Below are 20273 nucleotides of genomic sequence, written 5' to 3'. Positions count from 1 at the left end.
CTAATCAACGCAAATGTTGCTAATGATTGAATCGATCCATGGACGCACAGCAGATACTCGAGAGTAGACGTTCATACCACCAATTTGACCACAATGTTCATTACTACTAACTAATCCAACAAGAATGTCAAGATTCTCCACATTCACAATGATAGCACCACCTTTATCACCCATACAAGATTTCACACCTGGATATCCACGAGAGCAGAAATTTGATTTATGAATCGAAAGATCTTTTGAACATTTTTTATTGCTTACGAAAGTCACTTCGACACTTTGCATATAACGAGACTCGACAGCTGCTGCGGTAGTGTCATTCCAACCAAGTCGACCACCTTTCATTCCTGATTTTACAATTGATTTGGGTGGATCTAACATCACTGGCTTGAAATCTGTTGCTAAAGCAAGCTCGAGTATGAGAAAGTCATTACGAAAATCGTTATTTTGAGGATGAACCAACATGGCGACGACCTTGATCTGTTCTCCACTACTTGTACCAGAAGTTGTATTCGAACCAAGTGAGACCCAACGAATATTGTGTGTAATACATGTTGTTGTAGTTAAAACGTGAGAAGGACTGATGAGAGCACCCAGACAAAAGTTTTTACCGCCTCTTGTAGAGCGAATACCAGCGATGTAATTCTTACCAGCCTTGAATTCCGTAACTGGGACAACAGTAAGATTTGTGGTCATGTTAGAAGGTAATGATTGTGCACGAATCGAGATCGACGTCAAAGCGACGTAAATGGTCACGAAAGCTGATAGAGAAATCATTTGAAACTCGAACGTCGTTGTTAGTAGAAGGCTTTAAATGCTGATATGGTGGGTGACCAGATGCTGATCAGCTGTTGCTACGCATATTTTAGTTGTATTATACTATAACCTTGAAAAGTTTATAAGAGTAACAAAATATTAGCTATTAATATATTAACTTATTCGTTATCTTGGTATAGTAGTTGAATTGGTATAGACTATTGTGCCCAACTTCAAATTTGATCCGAACTTAGCGACCAGATGTCAGATATCAGCTATGAAAGTGCCAGCAGTTCCATGTAACCCGTACCTCCAAGCACTAAGGCATACCTAACAGGTACCCTGTACCGTTTGCTAGAAACCTTTTGCAATTTACCCTTTTATTTTAAATATCTAAGAAGTACTAAATCTCAGGAGCATTCTGCGTCACGGCAAATCCTTATATACATTTTCAACGTCCGAAAACCAACCATCAAAATCAATGACAATATTGGAAATAAGCATACAGAGGATGATGTACAAGTATTGCAGTAGAAAAATAAAGGATTTAGACAATATGATCACAGGTTTAATTTTCTTGATTGTTCATAATACAATAATTGATCTCCATAATTTCCCATCAATTCGTTCTCCAGATCTCTTCTCTTTCTGTCAACGAGATAGCGTCGTCTTCTTGACTTAATGGGTGATAATTGATGTGAGATACGATATGAATTAAAACTGCAACGACGATTAAAAGTCCACCGAAAATCCAGCATATCATAGACACAGATAACATCCACGTGTTAAACATGTATGGATATATAAATTGTCCTCCTACTGCAGCCAAACGACTGACTCCAATAGCGTATCCCATTCCACGGCCGCGGTACATAACCTTCATATGTAAAGGTGTGTACAAAAGAACACAACTCCAGCAAACTGAGAGAAAAGCCGTAACAAAAAAAGAAAAGAAAATGACGACAATACATGACCAAGGCATGTAGCTCAGCCAAATTGATAAAGTAGCTGCTAAGATTGCAAAGATTACAAAACAGCGGGAAGGTCCATATGTGTCCAATACTGTTGCTCCTGTAATAGAGCCAACCACTTGAGCAATTTCCAATAAACTTGTTGTGGTCCAGCTTGCAAACATATTGTAGCCGTTTAAGCTGATGAGTGTTGGAATGTAAATACCAAGTATGTAGGTGGAGACGGTCATGGTGATCCACATAATCCCCAAAATTAAAGTTGAATTCAGTCGTTGTAGTTCCTGAATTCGCGATAGCTTTGTTTCTAAAGCTGGGAAATCCTGAACAGACGTTGATTGAAGCGCTTCCACTTGACCTTCATTTTTATCAACATGTGACCACAAGATTGCTCCATTTTCTCCACAATAGCACAAGCTTCATCTGTCCGACCTACACTTGCCAACCATCGAGGTGATTCTGGCACCATAAAATGTAGAACAAATGTATAAAGCACGAGTCCCGACGTTCCGAAATATGTTGAACGCCATTGAAGTTTTGGCGCTACTACATACGCTAAAGCCAAACCAAGTAATCCACCTAGACCTGTAAATGCATTGATGAATGCTATCATACGACTAGTCATGGAGGAAGGAGTCAATTCAAAGACAAGAAGAAACGTTGAAACGAGTTGTCCGCCAAATCCAAGACCAATTATCACACGACCAAGTAATAGAATATCACTAACATTCGCGTAAGCCAAGATGGCAAATCCAGCTGAAGAGAAAACCATTGATGTAATAAGAGCAACTCGACGACCTAATTTGTCTGCGATTTGACCAAAGATGAGGCCTCCAAATGCTGATCCAACCAAAATGCTAACTTCAAACATTTCAAGGACTGGAGTGCCTATTTTAATGTCCTGCGTAACAAGCACTCGCGTGAAGAAAAGCAGGACAAGTTCAGCTGCTTGAATTGCCCAGCTCACACCAGTGAAGAGTAGGAGCTTTAGGTAAAACCCTGAAAGACGAGGCTCAAGTGAATCCAATCGTACGTCTGTACAGCGCATTAGGCTTTTGAAACAAAATGAGTGAGTATTCATGTAATTTACACAAGAATAAGTTCAGTGTCTTATTTTTCCTAAGAAATTGCGAGGATGAAAAAAGTTCGGTACATTAAAATTTTGGTGTCGAGTAAAAACAGGTTTGTGATTTCAGATTTGAAATATAAGAAATTAGATTCACTGAACAATGCGACTTGAAGTTTACTTGGCCAAATATGTTGTTTTTCGATTGAATATTCTCATCGTTGTTGTAGAGTCGAAATTTGCTCCAGTCGTCATTGATTCTGCACGGATGCTTGTACTGATACCAATGCAGCGTGACGAATACTCAATGATATAGACAAGTTCCTTTGCAAATTTCTGCAGCAATTTGCTATTTTCTAAATTTAAGAAGCTTATTAAACAAGCAAATCTGTAGCAAATGATGTAATCCACAGATGTTATCCAATGTGTGATAACTCAATAGTAAGTTGAGGGGTATATATGTGTGTTATTGCAACAGTTTCCATTGAATATTTGGCTTGATCAATCTTACAGAATTACATTACGTAATTAATTTTATAGGATGCTACGTATTTTGACAATAAAATATTTGACATTTCACAAGTTAATCTTTTCTTTATCATCAACTACTTTAAAGAATGCAATTCAAGTGAGCTAGCTTGGTGGTTTTTTGGAATGCGCCAAGTGCACTTCTGCTGGTGAAAGAGTACTTGGTCTTTACGCGTGAAAATTGCAGCGCGTCAATAGCACAGTGTTTTTCGAAATACGTAAGAACCGACACTAGGAATGCCACAATGCTAATCGACGTCGAAACCTTCAGATTGCTCACCCTTATGTCATGTCGATCATTGTCATTTCATATTGATTTATCAACATCAATGATCACTTTGTTCCATTTATTTTCGAGCCACATTATGAAGTGACAAGCCACATGAAATTGAGTGAACAAGTGATAAGCTTGTACACTCGATGTCTTTGTCTTGTCATAACTGCGTCCCAATTCCAAAAACACTTCCCACGGGGCTTTGTGATGCCGTAACATTGAATATACCACCTCTTTGACATCGGCATTTAGAGATAAAGTTGATCTGAAATTGCTCGATAAACTTAATATGTCGTTGTTATGAGCAGCGACTATATCCATCGCTGCAGGAAGTTCGGCCGCCAAGAATTCCTTGATAGCGGGTGCCAACTTTTTTTGATCGTTAAGAAATTCCTGAATGATTGGTAGCCTCTCAATCTGAAATCCTTGGGTATAAGCCAGTCCGTACACCTCAGGAAAATACATCGCAAAAACCTGTTTGGTGCCTGGACGACTCTCAAGCCATTGTAAAAGCTGGATAAGTGATTCTTTGTAAAAAGAATCGGATTCACTTTTAAGTAGAAAGTTCTCAAAAGGAGGACAATTCTTCTGGAATCTTGCTGCCTTTTCCGGTGGCCACTTACTTAGTTTTGAGGTAAGGGCTCTTTGGGTCATTTTACAATCGTAAGTGAAACGTTCTGACAACTCATCAGGAGCCTTCACGGTTGGAATAACATAATTGTCTGGATAACGAACAATTGGAAACGAAGCAGCCTCAAAAACCGTCGTTGACGCAGCATCCTTGACCATCGCATTAGCAACCGTCGTTGACGCAGCAGCCTCAGCGTTAGCAGCAGCATAAGCGTCAGCAGCATCCTGAGGATGAGGAAGATTCTGAGCGTAAGCAGCACCATGAGCGTTTGCAGCAGCCTGGGCTAAAGGAGGATCTTGTACAGCAGTCTCAGTGTAAACAGGAGCGTGTAAAGCAGACTCAGCGTCAGAAAGAGTATGAACAGCAGACTCATCGTCAGAAAAAACACGAGCAGCAGACTCATCGTCGGAAAGAATATCTATGACATCAAAAGGAGCAGGAGCATGAACAGCAGTCTGAGCGTCAGCAGGAGCATGAACAGCAGCCTGAGCGTCAGCAGGAGCATGAATAGCAGTCTGAGCAACAGCAGGAGCATGAAAAGCAGCTTGAACGTAAGCAGGAGCATGAACAGCAGCTTGAGAATGGGCAGAAGCATGGACAGCAGCTTGAGAATGAGCTAATTTCTGCGCACCGTAAGCAGAACCAGTAGCTTTTAAAGGCTCAACGAACGCAAATACATCAGCAAGAGCCTTTTTGTAAGCAGGATCGGGCTCATAAGCAGTATCATGAGCGTTAGCAGCAGTATGAGCATTAGCAGCAGCAAGCTTGTCCTTGGCACCAGCCTTGGTTTGATCCTCGACCTTATTAACAATAGCATTGATATTTGAAGCATGTCCACCGTTGGTAGTAGTACGAAAAGTACTACCAAGAACCTCCTTTAATGGCGTCAAGATGACATCTTGTGCTCGATCTATATCCATCATCCTTGCTTCATCTTCTGAACGTAAGACAGGATCACTACGCGAAAACTTGGCATGGTTTCGAGAGGTAACGTCAATTGGTATCATCTTCTCATTTAAGTTTTGAGTTGATCTCAACGATTCTGCTTTGGAAGTTGCGAGCGTCGCGGTGAACAGGTACAGACTGATGAGTGATGGCATGTTCGTTATATCTTTGCGTGGACAAAAGGTATATGAGTTTTTTTTCAAGTTCACCCTCCCTTCCGTATTTCATCCCAAATCATTTTCTCATGATGTGCACGAGCCAGTTCATATATCAAAAACTTGAACGATTAAATACGTTTAGTGATCATCTAACTATATCCGATGACGAATACATAATTAAAAAATAAAATGAACCTGTCAAACGTCATAGAATTAATTGTAAGTATCATGGCAATAAAATCCGTCATGCTTGCGCTTGTTGTCGTCTCCACCGCCGCACTTGAAGCAATATAAAAATAGTGATTCGTAGTTAGGCCCCACTTTTACTTCTTGTGTACTTTTAAACGTAGCTCAACTTTTACCTCAACTTCTCATGTAGAGTAGGAAAATTGATACTTGACATTCACATTACAAGATGTGATCAAAATTATGTGCACGATGACGTCCAGAATATTATTATGTGAGCTTGGTTTAGCAAGCCAAGTCCTTCTGTATCTATCGGCTTGATTACATCGTGATCATGTATTTGTTCGTCAGATGCACGCCTATCCGGGTAGAAATAAAGCCGGTAGCGAGGAGCATTTCGACCCCTCAGGTCTCTACTCCTGGCAGATATCGCCTACGCTAGAGCAACAGCATCCGAGTGTATTTATATTGTCATGGCTACCGTACCGTTGATTTAAAGTGTCGTTGCTCAATTCACGCACAAAAAGCACGTTGCCTCACCCATCTAATGGCCTGACAATTTAGATTTAAGAGAGCAGCCATTGGAGTGGGATTTCCTTTTTTGAAATATTCATGCTTGACACTACAGCACACAAAATGGTGTGAAAGTTAAGATGAATGCTTCCCACTCCAATCTCTTGCTGTCAGCAATTTCATAAAACGTTATCAGCGTGCTAGTACATATACTGGCCAAGTCTCGATATTGGAAGGAAGGAAGGCTTCACTCGCTTGTGAGCGGCGTGTTTACGCTGCGCGACCCTTCTCCTTAAAAGGTAAGTCAAAGACAGAAGATGGGCCGAAGCATAATGAATAATGAAGCCCTTGCAATGGATCTCAAACTCCATGCGTTGTTGGATCAAGCGAGGCCGGTGAAGGATGACTATTTCGCAGCTGGCTCTTGTGATCTATCTCGATTACTGTGGCACATCGACGCTCTTCAATTTTTCAACACGCACTCGAAGCTGGCACACTTCAATTTCAAATGCGCTCACTAAGGTTAGCCATACCTCAAGCGGCTCAGAAGTATATTGTCGCACTAGAGCATAAGGTAGATGTGCTTAGGGGTCATTGTATGGCTTTTTTTAAACCAAGTGGAATGCAGGATATTCGAGCATTCCATTTGAAAACTTGCAATCCATTCAAAATTTTATAAGTATCGCTCAGTCACTTTTTGCAACCGTAAGCAGCGAGGCAGCATTTTATCGTTACAAAGTGCAGACACTGCATGTAAGCTGAAAGCATGGAATAGGACTTCTGCATTCAGTGTAGATCAGTGCGTGATTTGCTTGCCTCTGGTATGTTTAATTTTGCAAAAAAATCCTTGATTTTGCTGCTAGGTCGATATGGATTGATGATATCAGCAAGGTGATCTATATCGACAACCTACTTCCACCGCGATCAGCCTCACTTCAGCGCGGTGTCAGAGATATATGGGGAGAAATTGAACTATTTTAAGGAAAAAAGTGTATTTTGTAAAGACGTTTACTGCGTATTTTAACGCAAACGTAAAGGGTGAGAGCAATTACCCCAGCATCACCGTCAATCTACACAAGTTCCTTAAGATATCCTACACCGCAATTAATGTGCACGTCTGGCCACTTGGATGCGGGTGATCATTGGCTGACTGGATAAATATGAAGTCTTGCACCTTGAACAAAATATCGCGAAGACGTTGCTGTAAAGCGCGGGCTTCCAGCAATCCATATTGACAAAACGTTAGAGTCAGCTTGGCTTCTCCTCATCCATTGAAGTGACGCTAAATACGAGATTATCCATCTTGCGCAGAAGGTCCACAAAGCTCCCAGTGCCAGTATTGTCTGACTCGCCTCAAGATAGTCAAAAAAATAGTTTGTACGGATGGATGCCCAATCTTTCCTGGAACCGACAGGCTAGTATAAAATTCCAACGCATTCTGCAAGATTTGAACCCGTTGAAATGTTTCTTTCTCGCTCATACTCTCACGCACCTATACATGTTGGACTGTTGATATGTAGGCTCACCAAATAATATGTTTCCTCTCTTTCGAAAGGGGCACACAGAGTGGTATTCTGTGCCCTGTGTAAAATGGTTGACCTGCGGTCCACATCATGAGGCATCATTACACCTTTAGTGACGTTTGGTCCAGTGCTGTGATGCAGCAAACATTTGGAAGAGTAATACGACACAGAGAGATAAACGCTTGCTTCGATGGAACGATGGCTTAGTCCAAAGATCCTCTCCTTTAAGCTTTCAGCATCGCAATACATGAAGCGTATGACCTGTGCGCCGCACGTAAAGACTCACCAATTGGTGACATCACCATCGCGGCATGCGACAATTTATAGTCGGGGCAAGGCAAAAGCACACCGCTGCCACATCAAACTGAATCAGATTATATCTTACATCAAAGTTATACTCGGCACAGAAGATATCACTCCTTCGTTCTCCGCGAGGTTCGTGGCGACAACGTCAATCTGGGCAACGATGCTTGATCTATATCGATCACAAATACGTTGGAGCCACCCAGAAGCTGACAATGTTCCACCGTATTTCAAGTTACTTTTTATCATTAAGAGGGTAGCTACTCTCAATTACTTTTAGCGGGCGAGGCTCAAACGTGATTCATCACGTTAATGACCATCGACATATGCTTGAAGTAAACAATAAAATTTGCAACTACTGAAAGTGACGGACGACGTTAATCGTCTGCTTTGCTTTAAGAAGACCCAAAACTAGGGAGTTTATGAAAGTTTTCTTTGCAGCCTTCACGGTCACCTACTCAGTATTGTTTGACCTTACCTTAAGGAATGTTGATGAGGAATCGTGGCATGCCGGCATAATCTGTACTGTGCTGTATGCATATGCATATCTATCCAGGTTCGTCCGCTTTCTCAATGCTACCAGGGTCATTAAGCTTGTTTACTACGATGGTCGCTGTAGAGTTTCCTGCCACCCTACCAAGCAACACCTATTGGGAATATCGCTGACGCCATGACACGCCTATCCTAATTGGCAAAGAGCTCATTATCGCGCATATATCGAGGCACTGCACAGAACTATTTACCGCGAGTCCTCAATTCAACAATGGTGTCGAAATACGTTCACGATGTGACCTGACAACTGCGTCGTCAGACGAATGAGCATCTTGAGTGTAGTATGCAGTCCCTGTGAGATTACAAGCAGATCCCAGAGCACACCACGGTCGGGGTACTCACCACTGCGAGTAGATATTGCTATCTTTCACGAGCAGTTAGAAATATATGTCAACCAGGTCAAGTGCACTGGACTTCATTGTGTGCTGCAGAATATGATTACCAAGAAATCAGCGTTTGGGCCGGAATCTTGGCTGCAACCCGCTTATCATACGCACGCATAACTCGCCATATGCTGTTAGATTTCTGACACAAAGAACCAGAGTCGAGTCCAGAAATTCAGCTTTTCTCATCAAAGCGCTTCGTGCTTCGCACATACAAATTTTGACTATGATGGCATATTGCTGTCATGCCAACAGCCATTAATGTTTGATGCTGTGTTTTTCCAGGAACCAGGTCAATTTTCTGACGTACATCTCGCCTCGAGACACGCGTGGTGAGTTCCATGTATCCACGTTCTGTCAATCCTTCAGAAAATCAATCCGTAGGATTCCTGTTGTTAGCTGTCCCAGTCCTAATACTCGGTACTCCTTAAATGTTCTTAACAGCAGACTCTCACATGCCGGATGAGCTCTTTACCCCCTCCAGTACCAACCGTACCATCTCGGCCACTTCACTATCCTGCAATTCTTTGCAATTACTTCTCGAGAAAAAGTCCGAAGCTAAAAAGCCAAGAACACTGAAGCTTCGCAACTCTGTGGCGAGAAAGATTATTTGTCTGAGGACAAAAAAAGATTATTTGTCCTCAGACAAATAATCTTTCTCGCCACAGAGTTGCGAAGCTTCAGTGTTCTATATGGTAGGCGCATCACACAGTGGTGTGAAAACAGCATCACCGAATATTATTGACAAGAATGAACCATAATCAATGACTGAAAGGCCTGGCATTTCTTCGCGCAACATTTAATTACACCGCAAATTGACCGGCTCAGGCACAAAAGAGTTACAGTTGTCATTGGCCATCCCTCTTAGTATATCTTATGGGATCGCAAAATGAAAACGCAATTTTCTGCTCTATTTCATATCCGCGGAACACAACCACTTTTGCCTTCCAATCCCCGCTTGTTGCAACCAGCACTATCTACATTCCAAGTCAGATAGCGTTCCTCGCTGTCAAAGGCTCAAATTCCAAGAAGGGTTGACAAAAAATCTCTACACTCTCGCTAGTGTCCCTGTCGCAAGACGCACGGAAGTAATACCTGTAACTGGGTCACTTGAGCACCTACGCACTAACTATGCTTACAAAGCCGCAATCGTATGTAATTGCACGACTAAATCAATCCGGACTTCCCATCGTTCCACATAGCCCAGGGCGGTGTTATCATAATCTAATAACTCTGAAGTGAGACTTCACCATTCGAAATGAGTGCCGGTTCCGAGAGGGCTAAGTCTTATTGAACCCGATATTTACGAGGTTAGAAAGAGCCGATCTTCCAAGTAGTCCACTCTTGTAATGGACTTCGCTAAGGTTATCATGAAGGCACACTACATTTATGTACTTTCTGTGGGCATTGTCGGTAGTGGTAAGGGATTACACTATCGTGATCTCACATGCATATCTGAGGTCGCAAACATTTTGTGAGATACAGAACACTGGTTCCTACTTGGGAATTTAGACTGTTGATAAGACCGACGTGTCTTTGTCTTTTGAAGTGGGTGGTATAAGCCAATCACTATTGCTAGTAGTAACCACGAGAGCTCCATTCATGCTTTTCCGTACACCCATGATCTTGTATGAGTTCAAGCTGAGGTTCAATCCCCGTAAACATCTATCAATTGTTTTGGAACCAAGGCTCAATGAGTAAAACGTTTAGGTGTTTTGTCGAACACCTAGGAACCACAACGAATTTGTCTACAAGGCCTCGAGTCGTTCTCGTCCTTCCAAGTCGGGTCTGACCTTCTGCCTTTGCGTCGGAAATCGCTTCCTAGTCACACAGCGCGTGCGTTGTACTTGCGAGACTGTCACAAATAACGCCGTCTTATACCTCATTGTACTCCGAGCGGTCTTGCCAAGGAACCTCAAATCTTGTCTAACGACGCGGCTGATAAGCACGCAGCGCATGTCGGCCCAGTTCAGAGTGCTGTCCTTGTCCGAGCAACGCGGAGGGAGTTGCAGTTCCACTCGGTCCATCAGTACCGCAAACTGGGGTTCTGATAGATGACACGTTTTCTCATTCCTCATCACATGAGTATGGGGTACTCGAGCAGATGTATGATGTCACTGCAGAAGCTCGGAAGCAGATTGAATGCAGTCCGTGTTTCGTTTTACCGAACGATGTCTATATAGCTGAAAGTATCTTTGGGCCGTAGTGGAAAAAACGAGCCAAACGATAAAATTTCGAGTTGAATGCAGCATTCACAGCAAGACAACTGCAATACCCTTTACAGCAAGGGTCGTTCAAGATGTCCAACCTTGCGGGTCATATGAAGTTTTGAGTGTATGATAAGCGTTTAGACGGTCCAAACTGCTTTTTAGCTAGGACAACTACAAAATCAAGCTCAATAAGGCGTTTGAACCACCACAGAGTAAGTTCCGCGCCCGTGACGAGTTCTTAAAGCTTGATCAAAGTCTTTCGACCTACACTCGAATCCACAGCGTGCTTACTACTAGGTATTAAGAATATGTGACAAACCAGTTGATAATTCAAGGCAAGTTGTAGTGTTTCTGGCGAGTTTAAATGATGCGCCGATCTAAAATCATCTCATCATTGATTTCCTCAATACGCTTGACGAAGCCATTAATTGTGCGACGTAAGAAGAGTACAGCATTGAGCAAACCAAGCTTAATGGCTTCGCACCAAGACAAGCACGTCAGTTGAGTGGTACACGTGATGAACCTCGTAACTATGGAATATGTCTCCGTTGTGAAAAACCGCTTCATAATGCTCAGAGTTGCAGAGTGTCTTTGCCGGGTTGGCATCAGGCAAAGGGTGATCTTTTGGATAACCGCTGGTGCTAGAAAGGTCGTTAATTCGAACGATCCCAAGAAGGTAAGAGCGAAGACGGCCAGTAGCAGCGGCGCTTTAAACTGGTTCCAGGGACAGTGCTGTGGATGATGTGAATACCCAAAACTCTGGCCCCAACGAGCATGATACACATGGTTCCAATGGAGAGTGATATTAGTGACAGGCAAAGTGCGTCTTTGATTGTCCAATAAGTCTTTGTTGATGGTTTCGAGGAACCACTACGAGCTTTGATTGACACTAGTGCGTCGAACAATTTTGTTTGTGAGCAAGTTACAACCAGGCATGGTATCACTTTGCTTAATGTGAAAAGAGAAATGATCATTCGTTTAGCGAATGGAAAAACGATACAAAGGCCAAACTAAGTTATTTGCTTGGCGATAACGTTTGGTGATTTCCGAGGCTAAGACAAGTCAATCGATCTCAGCATCGATAACAAGATTATTAGTATCATAAATATGCCATAGCTGGAGCGTCGTCAGCCTATATTAAGTTAACATCTTGTACAGCGCTTATTTTAGCTGTATGACGACGACAAATTGGTATGGGTAAAGAAGTCACAAAATTGCATATGATATTGTGGCGTGCGATGGCTCTCCATGCCCACATGACAATTTCAGATGACTAAGGTAGCGAAACCGATCGTAGGAGTAGTAGTCAGGCGTCAGAAAAAACTATCTCTATTGCCGTCGACGTGGAGGTCATGAGCGATTGTGGTATGGCAGTATAGCGGGGCTAGAGGCAGAAATTCATCCCAAGAAAAGAAGAATAAGCCCACCACGACGATTAAATCGTCAAGTGGTTTACGTGCCCCTGATCAAGTCTTTTTGATGGAGAAACTGTTCAAGAACTAGACACTTCAAGCGAGTTTGTAAATATTGTGGCCTATAACGAAGAAGGTGACGTCGATGATATCCGTTACATGATGACTATGTTCAGTCAAAGAATGTTTTTTCTTGTCGTGGATGAGAAAAAGATGCTGAAGCGTTGCCTGTCATAAGGCAGAATCTCGCAGATATGTGCGATTTTCGAAGCAGCAATTGACGTGTCATCAATACTGCAGAGATATCTAATGAGTAGTCACAAAAGAAAAAGTTAGAAGAGTGCTCTAATGACAACCTGCGTTCATTTTCCTGTCAAGAAATATGCTGTTATATTTCCTTACAAGGCGCTGGACGGAATGCCATTCGACAAAGGCATTCGTCTTGAGATTGACAGATTTCCGGGTTCGAAGTGTTTTATCACACAGAAGTGTTCAATGCCAAAAAAGTATGGCATTGCAAACTTCAAGTTCTTTGAGCGTGAGAACAAATCTCAGCATTGTAGTCCATCCTTCGGTATGAAGAAAGCTACAGGTGGGAGGCACATTGTTCACGCTTGCAACAAATTGTACAATACGACCATACCTCTTCAAATTCCGGTCCCACCCAAGGGTATGATCCTTGATCAATTGGTCGGCAGATTATTTCTTAGTGCGATCGATCCAAAAGATAGTTGCTATCAGACACGAATGCGCCAAAATGATATACAAGTAACAGCAGTCAGTACCCCCAGTGGTATGCTGTGCGAATGGTTGATAAAGCCACAAGGTTTAAAGAACGTTCTCGCGACTTTCAACAGAGCGGTGACAAATATTATTCGTTTTTGAGAGAGTTTGCACCGGTTACTCAGACAATATATTCCTTATAGTAAGAAAACGGGTTAGAAATCTGACGCCGATGTTTATCTTGATCATCTTCGTCAAGTCTTTCAGTTTATGTGAAAGAACAAACTCATCGCTCACCTGAAAAGTGCGTTTCCTTTGTGCCTGAGATTCCCTTTCTTGGCCCTTTGTGGGTAAGAATCGCGTTCGTGTAAAGCCAGAGAAGGTCGAAGCAATCAAAAATTGGTATGTGTTCAAATATGAGACATTGAAGACAACGGCAGGGCTCGGCCAAGTATTTTCACAAATGCACGCGCATTTATGCGGCGTTCGTACAGCCCTCCGCGACTCATAAAAAAAGAACGTTATGTGGGATGATCACAAGACTTCATATACCCACCGCGACAACTTCTGCCCAAGGGACGGTTCTATCCAGTTCATACCAAAGATCATCTAGCAAAGAAGTATGCTTTAGTCAAGTTTTCGTGTGTTTTTGCGTTGATAGAGCTGTTTGCGACCTATACAGATCAAGTCTTATTGTGTGCGGCAGTAGAGACTCCATATTTATCGCAGAGAATTGCTCGATGTATTCTTTCTCTGCGAAGTACAATAAAAAAAACAAGACGAACATTGTAACCGATGCGTCGTCAAGACGCGTAGACTATGCTTTAGAATCTAGAAGCGAAAGCATGCACGAGTCATGGCGACAGAACGAAGATGTTTAGACAATGCGTGTGCAAGTTACGACTACACGCGCGGAGAAATTGTCAAAGGACACAAGTATGTTTGAACTTGTTGAGGTACTTGTAGGACCCTTCCGACAACGCAATGCAATGTCTTTCGTCTCACTTAAAATCACGTGCTCATCGTACTTACGTACTTGATGGATTGCTGTTCTATGCGGTTTAACATGGGGATATCGCAAGGTTGTTGCTCGTAATGACAAAGATTTGCGTCATCGCCTATTATGTGAGTAACTTGACAGCCGGGAGGCCATCTCGGATGCGAGAGGACACTTTTCAGTTTTTCCTGGGAAACTACTGGCTATACTTGTTCAAGCGGGTGCGCAATTATGTGAGGACTTGCGAGATCGCAAGAGAGCTTAATGATTAGGTCCGTTGAGGCCCCACTTTGGTCATTGGCAATGCCTGTTGACAGGTGGGAGCCTGTGAGTATGGAAATCATTCAAAACTTCCGCGTGACACACATAGACGCAATGGCATCCTTATGTTAGTGGGCTGATCCAGCAAAATGGTACATCTTGCGCCTTTATCGAATAGGATATCTATTGAGATAACAGCTAAGGTCGTTGTAGACGTGGCTTTTCGTCTGCATGGCGTATCTGTAGAGATTGTGTGTACTGTCTTACGTCAAAGTTTGGGCGTGCACTGTTTGGACTATTAGACAATGAACTGCCTAGTCAACAGCGGCACACTTTAAAAAGGACGGCAAAAAAAGAGCGTGTAAATCAAATTCAGGAGGACGTGCTGCGTAGTTAGGCTACGTCGTTCAAAGAGCGAAGTGCGTTTCTCTTTCTATCAGAGTTTGCGCCGAACAACTCCATCCATGTCTCGACAGAATACTCACATTTTATGTGAGCTATACTATTCATCGAGAGTACCTGTCTTCATAATCGGCGAGATTTCTATTAAAAGGAAGAGGGGCTATGATTATGTAGCCACAATGAGACCCAAATACTATATCAGAATTCAAAGCAAATTTTGACTCAATGAGACATCTTCACGACATGACAAGTCGTGAAAAACAGCACGTTGGTCACTTTATCGTGAAGAGATAGCCGATTCAAAGGTTTGATCAAGACGCGATTACAAAAGCCAAGATCTGCAAAAAGAACAAGCAGATAAAAGAGAAAAGATAATCAACGAAAGTGTATAAGGTCAATGATCTTGTGCTATTTAGCACGACAAATCTACACGAGCATGCAGTGTCCAACTGGGGAAGCAGAAAGCTTTTATTAAGCTTCATTGGACCGTATAAGGTATTGAAATGCAATGGCGATACTTATATCCTAGCTATCCTTACATGCATGCGCCTACATCAAACATTTTACGCGGATAGGCTAGAGTCGTATCTCCCAAGTGAGTTCGTCGATCTTACCATACCTTTGGTAGAGGTCGAGCTGATTATGAAGTTTCTCCACGTGTACGCAAAGAGCAGCCAAACCTTCACTTTGGGGATGATTTTCGGCATACAAGCGCTGAAGTACATCAAAGTATTGCTTCTTTACTACTTTAGCGCTTGCAGACAAATATGGAGCTTACCACGGAATGCCTCGAGAACAGAGCCTGCCTCTTGAGCCGAGAGCATCAGGTGTTCGTGGGCCAGCTCACGAGACTTCTCGTTTATCCAATGTCTAATAAATTCATCATGCACAGATTGAAACCGCAGTATAAAAGGGTCATTAAAGCCGAGCATCGGGTGGAATCATCAGTTAGAACCTTTAAACTCGATATTCTTCATTGAATAGTTTCGAAAGGTAATCGCAGCAATCTTCAAGCGTCGAGTAACGCTGCTGTAATGCCTCGATCTGCCCGCAATGAGTGCTCGTTAAATTCCAAAGCGCTCTTTCATTTACGCGTTCAGCCTACCTCCGCTATAAGACTCTCGTGGGGAGCGTTTTTAGGTGATTGAGATGACTGTAGATTAAATCGTCATCGTGGAATAAAGCAGTTGTATCATCAACGCTATTACAGAATTTGGTGGCGCAGCTTTCCGTCGGTGGAATTTTGTTCCAGGTGATGAATTAATGTGGTTTGTAGCTGCGATGATTGCTTGTAGCTGCTAGAGTCAATTTAACGACCATCAGAGCTGGATTTTGCTCGGTCTTTATTGAACGTCCTACCAGCGACGACTCGGCAAAGCAGACGCCTCATCTTGTTATCGCTCTCAAGGCAAACAAAAGTCCGCAAACTTCAAGCTCCATTTACTTAAGATGCTGTATAAGCTCAAGATGAGGTGCAACCACAGTATACCTCTGAATGTACAAATCAGATTTATTGGAGTCCAAGAATTAATAAAATGAATCGCTAGAACTTCTAAGAATATTTGCATGTATCTCATTTCATTTCGGCTGCCAGTTTGCCTTCAAAGCAGCGAGTCCGAGTCGAAATTGTCCTTCATTCACCACATCGGGAATCGCTTTATTGACACAAGCGTGTATGATGTGTCTGAGGGATTGTTGTGATCAGTGCCCTCTTACAACCCTGCACCTGTTAAGACTCGATATTTCCCTGCAAGGAATGGTAAGACATCCCTGCATGAGAATCCGGCCTTTTGTAGATATTTGTCAATGGTGAAGGAGTACACATGACGCAGATGCTTCGTACTGGCAAAGATGCGATATCGCTGACTACCGCGGAGCTGATCAGCTACTAAGTAGCCCTAAATCATGCCCGAGATCCGTAGCCTCTGGTGTCCGCACAGAGCTTCTACATTTAGTACCCCATCTGACCCTCCAGACACGTAAGTACACTCACAGCTCCCACGAAAAGGTGGATGGACGGAATCGGTCTCGGAGCTAGAAGCCCCCCCCCTTCGAGGAGCGCTCCATGAAGATGATAATTTTTGTCCGCTTTGGGGAAGGATTTGATGCGTTTGTGCCAATTAAAGATCTTGGTGAAGGTCTTGATGCCATTGTGACGATATAAGTTCTAAGTCTCCGGATAGAAGCCGCTCCATACTGCTTCTACCCCATAAATCGCCAGTGTCCGTATTCCGTCGGGACAAACTATACACAGGAACTTACTAAGCGTGCCCGATGATCTAGGTATAGGTAATCGAGCAACGCGTGTTCCATCTTCACAACGAATACAGTCTAAGATACTTCGTTGCGACTTTACCGTTTACTTTGCATCGAGAAAGCTCTGACCAAAACGAATCCGCTTCAATTACCGCATAGCGAATGGGTTAATACGCTTATCCCATCAGCGAACCCGAGAGCCTCTCAAACTAATAAGCATTTGGTTGACTTTTCCCATTTAACATGGAATCAAATCTATTCAAACATACACTAGATGTGTAAGTGTTAGTTATAATGTTCAATACTTTCATTGCTTGACGTGTCCAATCACGTTATCCCATTGGCCTTAATAAACGTACCCTTACTTAAGCAACCTTTGAGGTCTGCACAATTACACGAATTTTAATGTGTACATTGTTCAATTGCACATAGAGTTTATTTTGCACGACTGTACAGTATACCCCCGTTACAACAACAATATATTTGGTGCTGCATCAATGATATTTCTTGAAATAAAATAGTCTCTTTTGATATTTTATTACCTATTTCTCAGGCCGATTGCGATGCCAACTCCTGGCACTACCATATAGTGAGATTAATCTCCTCATTTATAACATAAAGCCACGTGCTAATTCGTTTTTTTGATCGGTGTGATATCTGACATTAGCTCAAACAACTTCTGACTGACAGTGAGACTCAAGTCGAATCTCCAGTGCTCCAAATTCACGTCTACCCTGACCTTCATTGTGTCTACAATGAATTTGAATTTCTGAGGTAATGAGGTCGCTGTAATAAACTCAAAGTCGAAGCTCAGGTCTATCACTAAAACCTAAAGTCTTTTTTTCTGATGTGTAGATAAATACTTTATGCATTTTAGCAATGAGTAGCTGATTCTACTTACAAACGTAATGACAGACTTATTTGTACTTAACAACAATATCGATTGTTCTTAAGAATATTGGTATATGAAGGTACGTGTAAATGTAATAAATTGTGATTGCGGCAATATATTGGCTTGAGACATGTAATCACATCGTTTGAAGTTTGCCACGTAGGACAATTCTGACAATATGGCACACAATTGGTCGTTTTGGTCAAATCGCACTCTGATAGTGCATAGTCATGGCAGAAGAGAGGTAGACCTGATGCAATAGAGCGACGCGTCCGACAGTATCGATCTTAAGTCGCTAAGCCCAAGTAGAGCATGGCGACCTCAATTTCAAAGGATGTGATTATCGAGCAGGACAAAGAACATTTGAATGATAACGAATCACTACTGGAAACTCATAAGTCGTGCGACGTGGAGCTTGGGGACGACACGACAGTAAATGAAACCATGACGATTGCAGAGCAGAGTGTCAAAGTGCAAGATAGTTTAGTGGAGGATTTTAGTCACGTAAATAATGTAGTCGTGACGGAAGAAGATGCGGCGGAGATTGTTGAAGCGATTGCTAAGTCTATTGCTGTGACACAGAATCGGGAGATGGATTATTCCGTGGCTGCGACTGTCGGAAGTTCAATTGATGGGGATAGTTTAAAACCTGAAGATTTTGCAGGACATGAGACGTTTGAAGAGGAAAGCAGTAAGAAGGCAGAGGTCGATTTTGATGAACTTGCAGCTGCTGACGATAAATTGAGGAATCAATCGATGGAGACTGCAGAAGAGTTCATGAACTCTGTTACTACTACAAAAAGAAGTTTGATTGACAACATGAGTACTGGTAGTCCTGACGAAATGGAAGGAATCGTTGAGCCAACAAAAGCTGAAGAGGAAAAGAGAACAAAAATACTAAAGACATTTTCAGGTGAAGAATGTCAACAATTTGTGACTGACAGCTTGTCTCGAAGAGCCGAAAACGCCAATTCTCTTGTTCATAAAACAAATGATGCAGCTCCAGATACGGAGGGTAGTGAGCCCGAGTCCGAGAAGACGCCGCCTTCTTCCAAACCTCATTGTCCCGATTCTGCCGCGAAGGTAGCTCTTACGATGCCTTCTTCAGTCCAAACTAACGTTGATGATGTGGAAAATCATCGAGATGAGTCATTAGAACCTTATCAAACGCCGTTGGCAACGAATTTGGCTCTCGATGGTACATCGCCAGTAAAGCAAGTAATACATCGACTTGAAGTCCACGAAGGAGATAATTCACTCGATAGTCTTCAAATCCGTACAAAGCGCGACTATTTTACCGAAAAACAGCGAAGTATCTCTGTGAGTGCCGAGCGGGAGAAATTCCAGGCACAGCTAGCACGACAGACCAAGGAAGCCGCAGAAGCTCACGATCGACAGAAATCTCCCGCGAAGAACCCTATCAAGCGAAATTCGGCAATGTCCAGTGTCCGAAATATGGCAAGTCGATTTGAAAAAAAAGCAGAACAATCTCTCGATAATTTGTCGTTTCGAACCGTGCGCAGTTTCTTTCCAAAGGAAAAGAGCATTCACGTGGATACTGAAAAGCAGAAGTTCGAGGCACTTGAAAAGAGACAAGCTGCGAACGAGGAGCAAATGTTAAATGAAATTGGGGGGGCTGATTCGGATGATTTCGGTGAGTCTGGAGTCAAGGACTCTATATCCGAAGCAACAGGTCGTCGGTATACCGTAGGCGAAGACAATTCGAAGGTCCGCGGAATTGCCAGTCGATTCGAAAGCAAGCGTGCGTATTCAGTCGTGTCGGCTCCCGTGCGAACGATCGACTCTTTTATTGTGGCTGACAGTGAAGCAAGCGTCCGTGTGTCAGCCGAAAAGGCGAAGTACGAGAACAAGAAAACGACATCAACGCCAGTAAAGCGCACGATTGATTCATTTATTGTTGCTGATAGCGAAGCCAGCGTCCGCGTTTTGGCGGAGAAAGCAATGTTTGAGAGTCAACAGAAGTTTTCAACGCCTGTAAAGCGGACAATCGACTCGTTCATTGTCCCTGAAAGTGAGGCAAGTATACGTGTGAGTGCCGAAAAGGCAAAGTTTGAGACTCCGAAAAAGGAAGTCAAGACGACCAAGCGCACGATCGATACATTTATTATTCCAGAGTCAGAAGCAAGTGTGCGAGTGTCGACAGAAAAGGAACGATTTGAGAATCAAGCAGCAATGTACGCCCCCACTAAGCGGACAATTGATACATTTATCGTTGCAGAGAGCGAAGCAAGTGTTCGAGTGTCTGCAGAAAAGGAAAGGTTTGAGTCATTGGAAAAACAGAGCAGTGGTCCTGTTGTGAGGACAATTGATACTTTT

The 20273-nt window shown here is 42.8% G+C and overlaps 4 protein-coding genes across 4 annotated transcripts; 1 reads left to right on the top strand and 3 right to left on the bottom strand.

Annotated features, from left to right (window-relative positions):
- On the bottom strand, window positions 1-774 carry PHALS_07666 (serine protease family; the record flags this gene model as incomplete). Its single annotated transcript, XM_024721173.1, has 1 exon — window positions 1-774. One exon carries the CDS (start codon window positions 772-774, stop codon window positions 1-3), a length of 774 nt encoding a protein of 257 aa, XP_024586299.1.
- A 598-nt stretch (window positions 775-1372) lies between these two features.
- Window positions 1373-2769, bottom strand: PHALS_07665 (Predicted transporter (major facilitator superfamily); the record flags this gene model as incomplete). The annotated part of the gene is made up of 2 exons (XM_024721172.1): window positions 1373-2079; window positions 2103-2769. 2 exons carry the CDS (start codon window positions 2767-2769, stop codon window positions 1373-1375), a joined length of 1374 nt encoding a protein of 457 aa, XP_024586298.1.
- Window positions 2770-3622: 853 nt separating this feature from the next.
- Window positions 3623-5320, bottom strand: PHALS_07664 (uncharacterized protein; the record flags this gene model as incomplete). The annotated part of the gene is made up of 2 exons (XM_024721171.1): window positions 3623-4311; window positions 4480-5320. The coding sequence occupies 2 exons, from the start codon at window positions 5318-5320 to the stop codon at window positions 3623-3625; spliced, it is 1530 nt and encodes a 509-aa protein (XP_024586297.1).
- Window positions 5321-18248: 12928 nt separating this feature from the next.
- PHALS_07663 (uncharacterized protein) lies at window positions 18249-20266 on the top strand (the record flags this gene model as incomplete). The annotated part of the gene is made up of 2 exons (XM_024721170.1): window positions 18249-20189; window positions 20258-20266. 2 exons carry the CDS (start codon window positions 18249-18251, stop codon window positions 20264-20266), a joined length of 1950 nt encoding a protein of 649 aa, XP_024586296.1.
- Between the last annotated feature and the right edge of the window lie 7 nt (window positions 20267-20273).

Source organism: Plasmopara halstedii (assembly GCF_900000015.1).
Source record: "Plasmopara halstedii genome assembly, contig: Scaffold_3120, whole genome shotgun sequence".
Taxonomy (NCBI): Eukaryota; Oomycota; class Peronosporomycetes; order Peronosporales; family Peronosporaceae; genus Plasmopara; species Plasmopara halstedii.
This window is presented reverse-complemented; position numbering and strand designations above follow the sequence as displayed.